Source organism: Oryctolagus cuniculus, chromosome 5, assembly GCF_051225735.1.
Source record: "Oryctolagus cuniculus isolate XC-2025 breed Fujian yellow rabbit chromosome 5, ASM5122573v1, whole genome shotgun sequence".
NCBI lineage: Eukaryota > Metazoa > Chordata > Mammalia > Lagomorpha > Leporidae > Oryctolagus > Oryctolagus cuniculus.
This window is the reverse complement of record NC_142871.1, coordinates 86683358-86698609: the sequence shown is the minus strand read 5'-3', so window position 1 is coordinate 86698609 and position 15252 is coordinate 86683358. Positions and strand designations below refer to the sequence as shown.

At 44.4% G+C, this 15252-nt stretch overlaps 1 protein-coding gene across 5 annotated transcripts in view; it reads left to right on the top strand.

Moving 5' to 3' along the window:
• The first annotated feature begins 3211 nt into the window (after nucleotides 1-3211).
• NT5E (5'-nucleotidase ecto) overlaps nucleotides 3212-15252 on the top strand; it is a 105067-nt gene continuing 93026 nt past the window's right edge. For 3 of the 5 annotated variants that reach the window (XM_070073820.1, XM_070073819.2, XM_017345271.3), the window contains exon 1: nucleotides 3215-3675. In XM_070073820.1, coding sequence (XP_069929921.1) covers nucleotides 3334-3675 — 342 coding nt within the window. In that variant the 5' untranslated portion in view covers nucleotides 3215-3333. Of the gene's footprint in view, nucleotides 3676-15252 lie in introns of all 5 variants that reach the window. The other 2 variants (XR_016233885.1, XM_002714557.6) reach the window with 2 other exon arrangements.

The following is a 15252-nucleotide window of genomic DNA, read 5'->3' as shown; positions in this document are numbered from 1 at the left end:
TCACATGATGCTTTGTGTCGATGCTAACTTCTTAGTTTCAATGGTTCCATAAGCTGTTAACAAAGGGGAATGTAGGTGAGGGATGTATGGAAACTGCACTGGCTTTGCAGCTCTTCTATAAAACTAAAATTATTTTTAAGTTAAAAAAACCTACCATTTCTTTATTTATTTATTTTTATTTATTTATTTTTTTTTTTTTTTGGACAGGCAGAGTGGACAGTGAGAGAGAGAGACAGAGAGAAAGGTCTTCCTTTTGCCGTTGGTTCACCCTCCAGTGGCCGCCGTGGCTGGCGCACCGCGCTGATCCAAAGGCAGGAGCGAGGTGCTTTTCCTGGTCTCCCATGAAGGTGCAGGGCCCAAGCACTTAGGCCATCCTCCACTGCACTCCCGGGCCACAGCAGAGAGCTGGCCTGGAAGAGGGGCAACCGGGATAGAGTCCAGCACCCCGACCGGGACTAGAACCCGGTGTGCCGGCGCCGCAAGGCAGAGGATTAGCCTATTGAGCCACGGCGCCGGCCCTACCATTTCTGCTACTTCTAGCAGGTACTAAAAGAGATATTTGGCAGAACCTTGCAAGACATGACATTAGAGAGTGTTTCAGAACCAAGAGCCTTGTGTGGCTCTAGGCCTTGTTGCTCCCAATCTGTATGGCCTCTCTTGGACAAATGAGCCACATTCTCTGAGCCTCAAACTTTCTTTTTTTTTTTTTTTAAGATTTATTTATTTATTTGAAAGTCAGAGTTTCAGAGAGAGATCGATCTTCCATCTGCTAGTTCAAACGGCCGCTATGACGGGGGCTAGACCAGGCTGAAGTCAGAAGCCAGGAACTGTTTCCAAGTCTCCACATGGATGCAGGGGCCCAAGCACTTGGGCCATCTTCTGCTACTTTCCCAGGCACATCAGCAGGGAGCTGGATCAGAAGTGAGTAGACCAGCTGGCCTGGAATCAAAGCCCATATTAGATGTCGGTGCAGCAGGCCATGGCTTTAAACTGCTGCACCACAGTGCCAGCCCCTCAAATCTCCTATCTTAAAAGCAGTGCTGATAAGGGACACCTTTTCAACAAATGCTGCTTGGAAAACTGGACATCAACATGCATAAGAATAAATTTGGACTTCTACCTTACACCATAAATAGACTTAACTAAAAATATATTAATGACCAAAAGGTAAGGACTAAAAACCACACAACTGTTGGAAGAGAACATAGGAGAAAAGTTTCATGACAATGTATTTTGGTATGATTTTTTGGATATAATGTTAAAAGCACAGGTAACAAAAGGAAAAATAGGTTAAATGAACGTCAAAATTAAAAACACACTTGCAACAAACGACATTACCCAAAGAGTAAAAAAGCAGCCCACTGAATGGGAGAAAATATTTTCAAATTACATGTCTCCTAAGGGATGAGTATCTAGAACGTTTAAAAAACTTCTAAAACATAAACAATGGATGTGATGAGACATTTCTCCAAAGAAAACAAACACCAATACACGTGAAAGGATGCTCAGCATTAACAATTATTAGGCAGATGCAAGTCCAAATTACCATAAGTTACCACTACAAAAACATGTGTTGGCAAAGATGTGGGGACACTGGAACCCTAGTCCATTGCTGCTGGGAATGTAAAATGGTACCACTATTATAGCAGAAAATAAGGTGGTTCTTCAAACAACTGAACACAGAACTATCATATCATCCAGCTATTCCACTTTTGGGTGTATAAACAGAAGAAGTGAAAGCAGGGACTTGAACTAATATTTGAGTATCTATGATCATAGCAGCATTATTCACAATAGCCAAAAGATGGAAGCAGCCCAAGTGTCCATCAATGGATGCATGGATAAACAAAATGCAGCATATACATATGGTGGAATACTCTTCAGTCTTGAGGAGGAAGAAAATTCTGGCACATGCTATAACTTGGATGCAGTCATTATGCTAAATGATGACAAAGGACAAACAATGTATAATCCCTCTTACTTGAGGCTCCTAGACTAGTCAAATGCTTAGATCTGGAAAGTAGAATGGTAGTTTGGCGGGGGAGGGGGGAGTTGGGAGGGGGAAGAGAGGAGCAGTTTCCTGGGGACAGAGTTTGGGACTATGAGAGAGTTTTCCAAGTGGATGATGGTGATGGTTGCACAACAATGAGAATGTAACACCGCTGAATTATACACTTAGAAACAATTAAAGCAGGGAATTTTATGTTATGTATATTTTACCACAATTTTTTTAATGTTTCTAAAAAATGGGACTACCTTGATGTATTTCGGACACGTCTGACGATTATATATGTTGTGGACCACCTGAAAATTCTCTCCCCTCCCTCCCAACGCTGCTAGCTTGTTGATTGCACTTTACTCAACCCCAAGAATCAAACCATCAAACAGAAATTCCGCAGCAAGTTGAATTAGATGTTAAAGAGAATTTATTTATAGGTTCTTCTAATTGTCTTCCTGGCTAAAAGTTTCGTTTTGAATACACACACCGTTCTCAAAACCGTAAGAAAGAAAAGCGACGGAGGGCAGAAGACCCCAGGGGGCCTTCGGCTTGTGGTTCCACTACCTCCACCCCACCGTGGTCCGTTTTAGTGTCCGGGAGCTGTCCACGCGGCGCTGCTGTCTTCTCACTGCGGTTTTTTTCACCGTGAATAAACGAGGGATCGGATTCCAACAACTTCATGGTGTCTGAGAGTCTAAGCCAAGCCAGGCAGACCTGAAGCGCTCTCAAACTCTGAAGAAGCGGCACACCTCACGTGCGCGCTTTTGGCTTCCACAGCCCAAAACTGCAAAGCGCTCCTCTCCGGGGCCTCGCATTTCCTCCTTGCCCTCCTCCAGCTCATCTTTCTCCCGCCCCCTCTCTTTTTCTTAGTTTGGGCTTGGGCGTGGTGAGCTCGCGCAACCTCAAGCCTCGAGCAAACCACACAGTTTTGCGGCAGAAAACCCCGCGCCTTGGGGAAGAGGCGAGGGTCAGAGCGTGTCAGCGCTCGGAGCCAGTTCTTCCCCGGGCCCAGAATGCGCAGCCCACCAGAGTGGGGTTGCGGGCTCCGGGGCTTGCCGGTCGGGCCCGGAGCTGTGCTGGTGCCCGCTCACCGCCGGGAACAACCTCCCCACTGTTCCTGCAGGCTACCGGTGCCAGCCGCCAGCCGTGCCCGGGCCGCCCGGCCGCCAGGGTCGGATCGGGTGACCGCGTGGGTGTGAGCCTGACTACCAAGCCGGCCTCCGCTAAGAAGGAGGGCCCGCCCCGGGCCCCGCCCTCCGGCCGGGCGCCTAGCCTCGGCGCCGGCTGATAGCCCGCACTCGCCAGCGCTCGCCCTGCTCCGGCGCGCCGCAGCCATGTGCCCCCGAGACGTGCCAGCGCCCGCGCTGAGGCTCCTGGCTCTGGGCGCGCTGCTGTGGCCGTCAGCCGGTGCCTGGGAGCTCACGATCCTGCACACCAACGACGTGCACAGCCGACTGGAGCAGATCAACCAGGAGGGCTCCAGCAAGTGTGTCAACGCCAGCCTCTGCGTGGGCGGCGTGGCGCGACTCTTCACTAAAGTGCAACAGATCCGCCAAGCCGAGCAGAACGTGCTGCTGCTGGACGCCGGCGACCAGTACCAGGGCACCATTTGGTTCATGGTGTACAAGGGCGCCGAGGTGGCGCACTTCATGAACTTGCTGAGCTACGATGCCATGGTAAGATCGCAGCCTGGGGGTAAGAGTCCTGGACCCACGCAGGAAAGCTGGGCGGGGGAAGCAGAGTGTGGCACGGCTTGGCGAGCCTAGCATCAGGGCTTACAGAGATTTGGGTAAAGCAAGACCGGCCGGTGTGCCAGGTGCATACAGACATAGACGTGCAGGATTTGCGTTAAACCAACGTTCCTGAGCTCCCCACCACGAGATGGTGCTATGCAGAGGAACATTGACGGTTGTCAGGCGCTGCTAGGAACTGATCAAAGTCCCCCACGTATCTCTCTACTGTTTGGTCTTCCGAAGAATGCTTTCTCTCTCTTTTATTGAAAGGAAAACTGAGGATCAAAAAAACTGAGTAAATGATCCAGATCATCAGCCATCAAAAAGGGAAATGCTGTAAGAAGGGACACCAGATCCTTTGAGCATTGCGCAGCCTTGGAGGAGATTTCTGGCCCAACTGCTTTCTCTAGGATCTTGAACAAGTTATTAACTCCTCGGCGCCTCCGTTCCATCCTATGTTAATTGGGTATAATAATTTCCTCTATCTCAGTGTTGCCTGTGAATTGAGCCATGCTATAAATTTTACTTCTTACTACCAGACACTACAGTGTAGTTTGAAAAAGAAATTTCAAAGAGGACCAAAGTGCAGAAATACTAGCATTTCAATAATATCGGTTTGGCAGCAAAGACTTAGGGAGAGAGTCCAGTTTAAAAGATAAAGTGCCCTTAAAACGTGTGGAGTTTGTCTAAGCCCCCAAATAGTCTAATAAAGGTGATGCTTGTTGAGCAACATTCTAGAATGGCAATCAAGAGGGATTGATTACACAATAACAAATAAATGTAACCAAAATGTTTCATGGTAGTTGTGTGTGTGTGTGTGTGTCTGTGTGGGTTTTAAATTGATCACTACCCAAGTTTCACTCTGTGGAAAGGCCTAGAGCAAGCAGATTCAACAAGATCTTGGAGAAATGGGGGACAAGAAAACTTACAGCACTGGGAAAGGAAGAATAGAGCAAGGGTGTACAGAATCTGTGAAGTCCACATGTGTGGAAGGAAAAGGAAGGTGTGGTCCCAGCTGAGATATGGAAGGCTGACCTGACACTTAGTAACAGAAAAGCTCAGAGGGTGAGAGACACAAGCTGGAAACCTAGAGAAGGAAGAACAGGGAAAGAGCATCCAACTTCAGAGATGAGAGAAGGGAGAGCTCCCTCTGTTCCGATTGTTGCTTTAGAGATTCCCAGAGACGTTCAACACAGCCTCAAAGCAAACAGATCCCTAAGCCTCCCCAGTTCATCTGGGGGACTTGCCAACATCTGGACTCCACACAAGAACCACAGGTCTGAAGAACTCTGTGTTCTGTCAGCCTTGCTATCTCCACAGCAAGACCTGCCAGAGGCTTTACGAGGAGCAGTGACAACATAAATATTTATGGAATTGAATTGTTACTAGCCTGCTTCCACTTCCTCCCAGAAGGGCAGAATAAACCTTACATAAAAGCGTTTTGATTTCACATGTAAACCACAATTCGCGAGCTTTACTTTTTGTGACACCCTTTTCTCCACAGTTGTGTGAATTCCTTTTAATGGGGTAAAAAGTAAGCGTTCCCAGTTTTCCCTACTAATAATATTTCTCTAAGTCAATTGAGTTCCTGATGTTAATCACCACACCAAATGTTTATGACAGGATATCTGGGTGAGGCTGGAGTACTCTGCTACCAGTTACACCCCATGTCTTCTGTGCATGTTTAGAATACTTTTCATGGAATAGAATTACTTTCTTACAAATTTTACTCAAAATATTTGGACTGGGGCCTAAAGAAAAGGACTATTTATGTAATTTTGGCAAGGGACAAAAAGTGGGAGGAGCTTGAGTGCCAAGGCTAATAGCATCTGTCTCATCAGGGCTTACTCTATGTCATTTGAGGATTTGGCAAACATGATTTGACCTGCATAAAGATCTCCTTTCTTTTATTGCTAAAGGCTGTGGTGAAGCGCTGCTGTATTCCTGTTTCACAGAGGTTTTTCATGGCCACTTTGCTTATGTTATGCTAGCCCTCTGGGAATGTACTTCTACTCTGTTCTGAAGATTGCCCCACGCCAGTCACCCACTATGTCTTGATTTCCAGGATGATAGTGATCTGGGTCAAGGTGGAAAGCAGTTGTGGAGGGGCATCTACAGATCCCTGGACATTGGACCTGGTTTAGAGCAGCCACATATAAGGACTCAAGTGCAGGGAGGACAAAGAGGAAGCCCCTAAAGTCTTGCTTAACTCCAGTGTCCCCCTAGCGCAGGAGTTTCCAAAGACGTATAGACTTTCTAGATCCACCACACCCCAGTGACAGCTGCTGGAGCAGTTCTGACAGCTGCGAAGGTTCCTGAGTGATCCAGGAGACCCCTGACTCCAGCTGCCAGGCAGAAAGCACTAGCTGGCGTAATATCTCAGTGATGCTCCTGAGGCATGAGGAAGACAGCATGGATGCACTGACAGTGTGCACTTGGCCTGGTTACTTTCTCTAGATCTCGTGTTCCTTAACTGTAAACAAGAGTGATACTCCCACCATAGAGGATTTTGTGAGCAATACAAGAGATAATACGTATGAAAATTCCTAGTCCCTGCTAGTAAGCGCTCCCTAAACATAGTTCCATGTGCCCTGGGGAAAAAAAAATATGAGAAAAAGGAGTTCTGGGTTTTGCATCTGTCAGTTTATCTGATCCTGACACCCTCGTGCAGTCTATTACCAAATCTCTCCTCCATTATTCCTCTTCTCTGTTTTGTAAGTCCTTTTGTCAGAATTATTAATATTTACTCATTGAGTGGATTTATAAAATCTTCTAAAAGTACAAACCGTGGCCGACATTGTGGTGTAGCAAGTAAAGCTGGTTCCTGCAACTCTGGCATCCCATATAGGTGCCAGTTTGTGTCCCAGCTCCTCCAGTTCCTATCCAACTCCTTGCTAATGGCCTGGGAAAAGCAAGGGAAGATGGTCCAAGTGCTTGGGCCCCTGCCACACATGTGGTAGATCTGGATGAAGCTCCTGACTCCTGGCTTCAGCCTGGTCCAGCACAGGCTGTTGCGGCCATCTGGAGGGTGAACCGGTGGAGGGAAAACTTTCTCTCTCTCTCTCTCTCTCTCTCTCCCTCTCCCTCTCTCTCTCTCTCTCTCTCTCTGTGTGTGTGTATGTAATTCTGACTTTCAAACAAATAAATAAATATTTTTATTAAAAAAAAGTACAAATCAAAGGGATTTATCCTCAGGGGCGGAATTCTCACATGTGAGACAGGCTGTAAATAAGATGGATTTGAGCTCTTAGCAGGTCTCTTGGGACCCCAGAGTGGTGGCTGCCCTTTACCTGGGCCCTGCTTCTGAGGCCCTGACAGCTGAGCCCACCTGCAGTCCCAAAGACTGCAGCCTGACCTTTAGCAAATTGTTTCCAAATGCTGGAGGCAGCAGCCAGGGTGGGAATCATGACCTCTACCTGTCATGACCCTAGAGAAAGGTTAGTTAGATAGATTAGTCCTCTGCTCACCACATTTCACTTCTTACCTCACCATCTGGATATATTTGTATATGGTTTTATTTCTCTGTGTACTTTAGGAACCATTATATGCTTATATTTGTAAACTATGTAAGGAATCCTGTTAGTAAATTCTGTTTTTGGAGACACAGACAAACTCCCATGTGTTGGTTCACTTCCTAAATACCCATAAGAGTTAAGACAGGGTTAGACCAAAACTGGGAAGTGGGAACTCAGTTCAGATGCCTCCTAGCAGGAGATAGGGATCCAACCACTCGGGCAATCACTTGCTGCCTCCCAAGATCTATATTAGCAGGAAAGCTGGAATCAGGAGGTAGAGCCATGAATTGAATCCAGGTGCTCTAGGATGGAACACAGGCATCTTAACCACTAGGCCAAATACCTGCCTGTCCCTTGTTGCTTCTCACTTTTACCCTAATCATATGGTGTTTATGACTTATCCACATAGCTCTATATTTCCCGTGTACCTGTATATTACTGTGCATTGTGCTCCATGGTGATTCCCCACATACATTATCCATCTACTCCCTGCCTAATGAGTTTGGGGATGGCCTCCTGCACCCTGCCTCCATGAATTATGCCAATCCACACACCTTCTTGTGGGCTCTGGCATGAGTTCCCTGGAATCTATTTCCAGTAGAATTACTGGTCACAGAGCATGTACATACAAGACTTCTGGTGAATATGAAGACTGTGTGATTGATTGGTGCCTGGTACTCTCCCCACCCACCCCCATCCCCAAGCAAGCCGTAGAAAGCCTTCTGTCTTTACCCTATTTAGTAGCTTTATCCAGCTTCCCATCACATTGTTTTACCTTGCATTTTCCCAGTAGCTGGTGAGTCTGGCTATGTTTTGATACACTTGTTTTCTCTTCCCCAACTGTGTGTTCACATCCTTTGTTTTTTGTTTTTTTTTTTCTAATCAACTTTTTATTTCAGAATAGTTTTATGGTTACAGTTTATCTTTAAAAATTGAGAAATAGTAAAGGAGTTCCCATATACCCAACACCCAGCTTCCCAATTAACATTTCTTGTTAGTATGATACATTTGTCACCAGTAATGAACCCATCTAGCTTCCCCATTGTAAATCCAAACTCCATCTGTGCTCCCCAGAGTTTCCAACCTCTATTCATCACCATTCCATGCTCATATTTAGATTTTATTTTAGCTTCTACATACTAGGGAGAACATATGGTGTTTGTCTTTCTTACTTTATATGATGTTCACCAATTCCATCCATTTTGCTGCAAATGACAGGATTTAATGGCTGAATAATATTCTATTGTGTATATATATATATTATTTATTTGAAAGAGTTACAGAGAGAGGTCTTCCATCTGCTGGTTCACTCCCCAGATGGCCGCAACAGCTGGAGCTGTGCCAATCTGAAGCCAGGAGCCAAGAGCTTCTTCCGGGTCTCCCACATGGGTACAGGGGCCCAAGGACTTGGGCCATCTTCTACTGCTTTCCCAGGCCATAGCAGAGAGCTGGATCGGAAGAGGAGCAGCTGGTACTAGAACCGGCACCCATATGGGATGTTGGCGCTTCAGGCCAGGGCTTTAACCCACTGTGCCACAGCGCCAGCCTCTTCTATTGTATATATATGCCATATTTTCTTTATCCATTCATCAGATTATGGACCCATTGATTTATTCTACATCTGGATATTTTGAACAGTGCTGCCATACACATGGTAGAGCAGGTATCTCTTTAATACAATGATTTTGTGTCTTTGGGATATTTACAAAATCTCCTTGCTGTTTTCCATAGTAGCTATACTATGTACTATTTGCATTCCCACCAACAGCATGTAAGTGTTCTTCCTCCACATCCTTACCAGCATTTTTACTTGTATATGTATATGTATATATGCAGTCATTCTAACAGGGGTGAGGTGATATCTCATTGTGGTTTGGACATGTATTTTCCAAATGGCTAGTGATAGGGAGCATTTTTAATTGTTGGCCATTTGTACTTCTTTTGAGAACTATCTGTTCAGGTCCTCCAATGGCCGCTGCGGCCTGCGCACTGCAGCCGGCGCACCGCGCTGATCCGAAGGCAGGAGCCAGGTGCTTCTCCTGGTCTCCCATGGGGTGCAGGGCCCAAGCACTTGGGCCATCCTCCACTGCACTCCCTGGCCACAGCAGAGAGCTGGCCTGGAAGAGGGGCAACCGGGACAGAATCCGGCGCCCCGACCGGGACTAGAACCCGGTGTGCCAGCGCCGCTAGGTGGATTAGCCTATTGAACCACGGCGCCAGCCTACCCATTTCTTAACTGTATGGGTTGTTGTATTGTTCCTGAGCTTTTTAGGCACCTGTAATATTCTGGATACCAATCCATCACTGTATAAGTGGTTTGTAAACACTTCCCTCCAGTCTGTTGGATGTCTCTTCACTGTACTTCCTTTGCTGTACAGGAGCTTCTGCATTTGACATAAAACCTATTATGTAGTTTTGTTTTTGTTGACTGTGCTTTTGGGGTCTTTTCCAACAAAGTATTGCCTACCGCAGTACTTCAAGCCTGAAGTATTTACTCTGTTTCCTTCTAGAAATTTCAGTTTCGTGTCATACATTTAGCTCTTTGATCCATCTTGATTTTATTGTTGTATACGGTGAGAGGTAGGGTCCAATTTTGTTTTCCTACATATGTATATTTACAGTTATATAGTTTTGCCAGCATCACTTGTTGAAAAAATTATCCTTTCTCCATGTATGTTCTGGCACCTTTGTCAAAAAACATTTGCCTGGATTTAAGTGGATTTGTTTCTAGGTTCTCTATTCTGTTCCATTGACCTGTGTGCTGGATTTTATGCCAATGCCATGCTGTTTTAATAATTATAGCTTTGTAGGACACTTTTGATACCTCTAGCTTGACCCAGGAATTTGCTCAGTTTTTGAGATTTTTCAATTTGTTATCATATAGTTGTTTGTAGTAGTTTCTTACAATCCTTTGTGTTTCTGTGGTATTCAGTTGTAATATCACCTTTTAATGTATGATTTCATTTATTTGAGCTTTTTTCTTTTTCTCTGTTAGTCTGGCTAAAGATTTGTCTATTTGGTTTATCTTTTCAAAAGACCAACTTTTCATTTTGTTGATCTTTTGTATTTTAAAAAATTTTATTTCTTTTTGCTCTGATCCTTATTATTTCTAGCCTTCTGCTAATTTGGGTTTTTCTTGTTTTTTTTTTTTTTTTTTAAGTCCTTGAGATGCATTATTAGATTGTTGTTAAGATCATTTTATTTTTTAAAATGTATATACTTACTGCTATAAAATCCCCTCTTTTTTTTTTTTTTAAAAACTTTTATTTAATGCATATAATTTTCCAAAGTACGACTTATGGATTACAATGGCTTCCCCCCCATACCGTCCCTCCCACCCACAACCCTCCCCTTTCCCACTCCCTCTCCCCTTCCCTTCACATCATGATTCATTTTCGATTATCTTAATATACAGAAGATCAGCTTAGTATACATTAAGTATGGATTTCAACAGTTTGCTCCCACACAGAAACATAAAGTGAAAAATAATAGATGATTTTTTTAAATGATGATGAAATCAGAGCAGACCTATTGTCATGTTTAATCCCAGTGAGAGTCAAGTTGGGAATTGATAATTTCTTTTTTTTTTTTTTTTTTTTTTTTTTTTTTTTTTTTTTTTTTTACAGAGGATCAGTTTAGTATGCATTAAGTAAGGATTTCAACAGTTTGCACCCCCATAGAAACACAAAGTGAAATATATTGTTTGAGTACTCGTTATAGCATTAAATCTCAATGTACAGCACATTAAGGATAGAGATCCTACATGAGGAGTAAGTGCACAGTGACTCCTGTTGTTGACTTTACCAATTGACACTCCTGTCTATGGCATCAGTAATCTCCCTATGCTCCAGTCATGAGTTTCCAAGGCTATGGAAGCCCTCTGAGTTCTCTGACTCTTATCTTGTTTAGACAAGGTCATAGTCAAAGTGGAGGTTCTCTCCTCCCTTCAGAGAAAGGTACCTCCTTCTTTGATGACCTGTTCTTTCCACTGGGATCTCACTCGCAGAGATCTTTTGCCAGAGTGTCTTGGCTTTCCATGCCTGAAAAACTCTCATGAGCTTTTCAGCCAGCTCCGAATGCCTTTAGGGCTGATTCTGAGGCCAGAGTGCTATTTAGGACATCTGCCATTCTATGAGTCTGCTGAGTATCTCACTTCCCATGTTGGATCACTCTCCCCTTTATTTACTCCATCGGTTAGCGTTAGCAGGTACTAGACTTGTCTATGTGTTCCCTTTGACTCCCAGTCCCTTCACCATGACCAACTGTGAACTGAAACTGATCACCTGGAACAGTGAGATGGCATTGGTACATGCCACCTCGATGGGATTGAATTGGAATCCCCTGGTATGCTTCCAACTCCACCACTTGGGGCAAGTCAGCCTGAGCATGTCCCAAATTATACATCTCTTCCCTCTCCCATTCCCACCACCATGTTCAACAGGGATCACATTTCAGTTAATTTTCAACACTTAAGAATAACTGTGCATCAATTACAGATCTAAACCAGTCATATTAAGTAGAACAGATAAAAAAAACTACTAAGAGGGATAATGTATTAAGTTGTTCATTAACAGTCAGGGCTATGCTGATCAAGCCACCATTTCCCATAGTGTCCACCTCACTCCAACAGGTTTCCCTCTTGGTGTTCAGTCAGTCGTCACCGATCAGGGAGAACATATGGTATTTGTCCCTTTGGGACTGGCTTATTTCACTCAGCATGATGTGTTCCAGATTCCTCCATTTTGTTGCAAATGACTGGATTTCGTTGTTTCTTACTGCGGTATAATATTCTAAAGAGTACATATCCCATAATTTCTTTATCCAGTCTACCGTTGATGGGCATTTAGGTTGGTTCCAGGTCTTAGCTATTGTGAATTGAGCTGCAATAAACATTAGGGTGCAGACCGCTTTTTTGTTTGCCAATTTAAATTCCTTTGGGTAAATTCCAAGGAGTGGGATGGCTGGGTCGAACGGTAGGGTTATCTTCAGGTTTCTGAGGAATCTCCAGACTGACTTCCATAGTGGCTTGACCAGCTTGCATTCCCACCAACAGTGGGTTAGTGTCCCTTTTTCCCCACATCCTCGCCAGCATCTGTTGTTGGTAGATTTCTGCATGTGAGCCATTCTAACCGGGGTGAGGTGAAACCTCATTGTGGTTTTGATTTGCATTTCCCTGATTGCTAATGACCTTGAACATTTTTTCATGTGCCTGTTGGCCATTTGGATTTCCTCTTTTGAAAAATGTCTATTGAGGTCCTTGGCCCATCTCTTAAGTGGGTTGTTGGTTTTGTTTTTGTGGAGTTTCTTGATCTCTTTGTAGATTCTGGTTATTAACCCTTTATCTGTTGCATAGTTTGCAAATATTTTTTCCCATTCTGTCGGTTGTCTCTTCACTCTCCTGACTGTTTCTTTTGCAGCACAGAAACTTCTCAATTTGATGCAATCCCAATAGTTGATTTTGGCTTTGACTGCCTGTGCCTCCCGGGTCTTTTCCAGAAATTCTTTGCCTGTGCCAATATCTTGAAGGGTTAAAATCCCCTCTTAAATCTTCTTTTCCTTTATTCACAGATTTTAATATGTTGCATTTTCATTTTAATTTGTGTCAAGAAATTTCTTAATTTACTTTTTAATTTCTTCAATAATGCACTAGTTATTTGGGAGCATATTGCTTGTTTTCATGTATTTGTAAAGTACTTGAGCCATCTTTCCCTGTTTCCCAGGCCATTAGCAGGGAGCTGGATGGGAAGTGGAGCAGCCAGGATATGAACTGGCACCCATGTGGGATGCTGGCATCATAGGCAGAAGCTTTACCTGCTACTCCACAGAGCGGGCCCCAACCTGCAGGGTTTCTGCTTGGAAGTCTGCTGTTGGTCTAATGGATTTTCTTTACATGTAACTTAACATTTTTCTCTATCTTTAGGATTCTTTCCTTTTCCTTAACTTTTGGCAATTTCACTATAATCTGCTGGGAAAAAGTCTTTTTGTTGAGTCTGGTTGGAGTCCTTTAAGCTTCCTGTATCTGTACATCCATGTCTCTTTTGAGATTTGAGAAAGTTTCCACTATTATTTCATTCCATAGGTTCTCAATGCCTTTTTCCTTCTTTTACCCTTCAAATAGCCATATAATGCAAATATTTGCTCACTTCATGGTATCCCATATTTACTGTAGGCTTTCTTTATTTTTAATTAGTTTTCTCTTTATCTTTGTGTGACTGATTATTTTGTCTTGTTCTCAAAATCAGAAATTCTTTCTCTTTCTTGATCAATTCTGTTTTTTTTATTTCTTTGATATTTTCAGCTCAAAATTTCTGATTATTTGGTTTTTTTTAAAATATTTATTTATCTGAAAGACAGAGTTACAGAGAGAGGTAGAGACACAGAGAGAGAGGTCTTCCTCTGCTGGTTCACTCCCCAGATGGTCGCAACAGCCAGAGCTGAGCCAATCTGAAGTCAGGAGCCAGGAGGTTCTTCCAGGTCTCCCAAGTGGGTACAGGGGCCCAAGGACTTGGGCCATCTTCTACTGCTTTCCCAGGCCATAGCAGAGAGTTGGATCGGAAGAGGAGCAGCCGGGAGTAGAACCAGCACCCATTTGGGATGTCGGCACTTCAGACCAGGGCTTTAACCTACTGTGCCACAGCGCCTGGCCCCATGATTATTTGTTTTTAATGATTTATATGTTTTTGTTGAATTTTCATTCATATCATGCATTCTTTTCCTCATTTCTTTGAATTGTCCATCTGTATTATTTTGAATCTTACTGAATTTCCTTAGGATCATTATTTTGAATTCTTTTTCAGGAATTTCATAGATTTCCTCCAAATCAGGATCTAGGGCCAGCATTGTGGCATAGTAGGTAAAGCTGCCACCTACAAACACCAGCATCCCATATGGGCACCAGTTTGAGTCCTGGCTGCTCCACTTCCAATCCAGCTCCCTTCTAATGCCCTGGGAAAAGCAGTGGGAGATGGCCCAAGTGCTTGGGCCCCTTCCAACCATGTGGTAGATCTGGATGAAGCTTCTGGATCCTGACTTCATCTTGGCCCAGTCCTGGGCATTGGAGTTGTCTAGGGAGTAAACCAGCAAATGGAAAATCTGTCTTTTTTTTTTAAGTCTCTCTGTCTCTGTGTGTGTGTGTGTGTGTGTGTGTGTGTGTGTGTGTGTGTCTCCCTCTCTCTCTCTGTAACTCTGATTATCTATTTCTGGAGAAACATTTTATTCTTTTGAAGGTATCATGCTCAGAGAGTACCTAACCCATTTCCCACAGGTTATACTGGGAATTGTGCACTGCTTTATGAACTCCTGGATCACTGTGATGCAGTTAGGGCCTTTCTCAGGTCCTAAAGGAAAGCACAGGTTTCCTTTGGACTTAAGGAACAGATGGTCACAGACCCGGAGCTGCAGGACTTAGAGGGTACCTTACCCATGTCCCACACTGTGAATGTATTTTGTACTGGAGATTGTGCACTAGCAGTGCAGACCTTGAGCAGAGAAATGCATATCAGGCCTTCTGTGGGCTCCATGGGGGAGTTGAAGTGTCCCTGAGACTTATAATACCAACAGTCACAGTCCCAGAGTTGCATGATACAGCGAGGCCCTTACCCAGGTCTCACAAGACAAGTGTAGGTTATGCTGGGGACTGGGGACTGGCCACCAGCCTGAAGCAGAGGAATACAGATAGAGCCCTCTAGGCCCCATAGGTAAAAGAGTTACTCGAGAGTATGTAGCACCAACAGCCACAGTCCCAGTGCTGAAGGACCCAGAAGGAACGGCCCTATGTCCCCACAAGGATGATGCTGGGGCTTGTACCTGTGCTAAGAGGTACAGCAGGAGACTTTCTCAGATCTGGGCTGTGTGTACTTTGGGGCTTCTGTATGGACTGTTGATGGCTTCAAGCCCCAAGAGAAGAAGGAACTTCCCTGTATTATGCAGAGTGAGTGAGCATGGCCCCGAGGCTTGTGCCCACAACTCCACAACTACAGCAGGCAGAGGGACCTGTTCTCTGTCC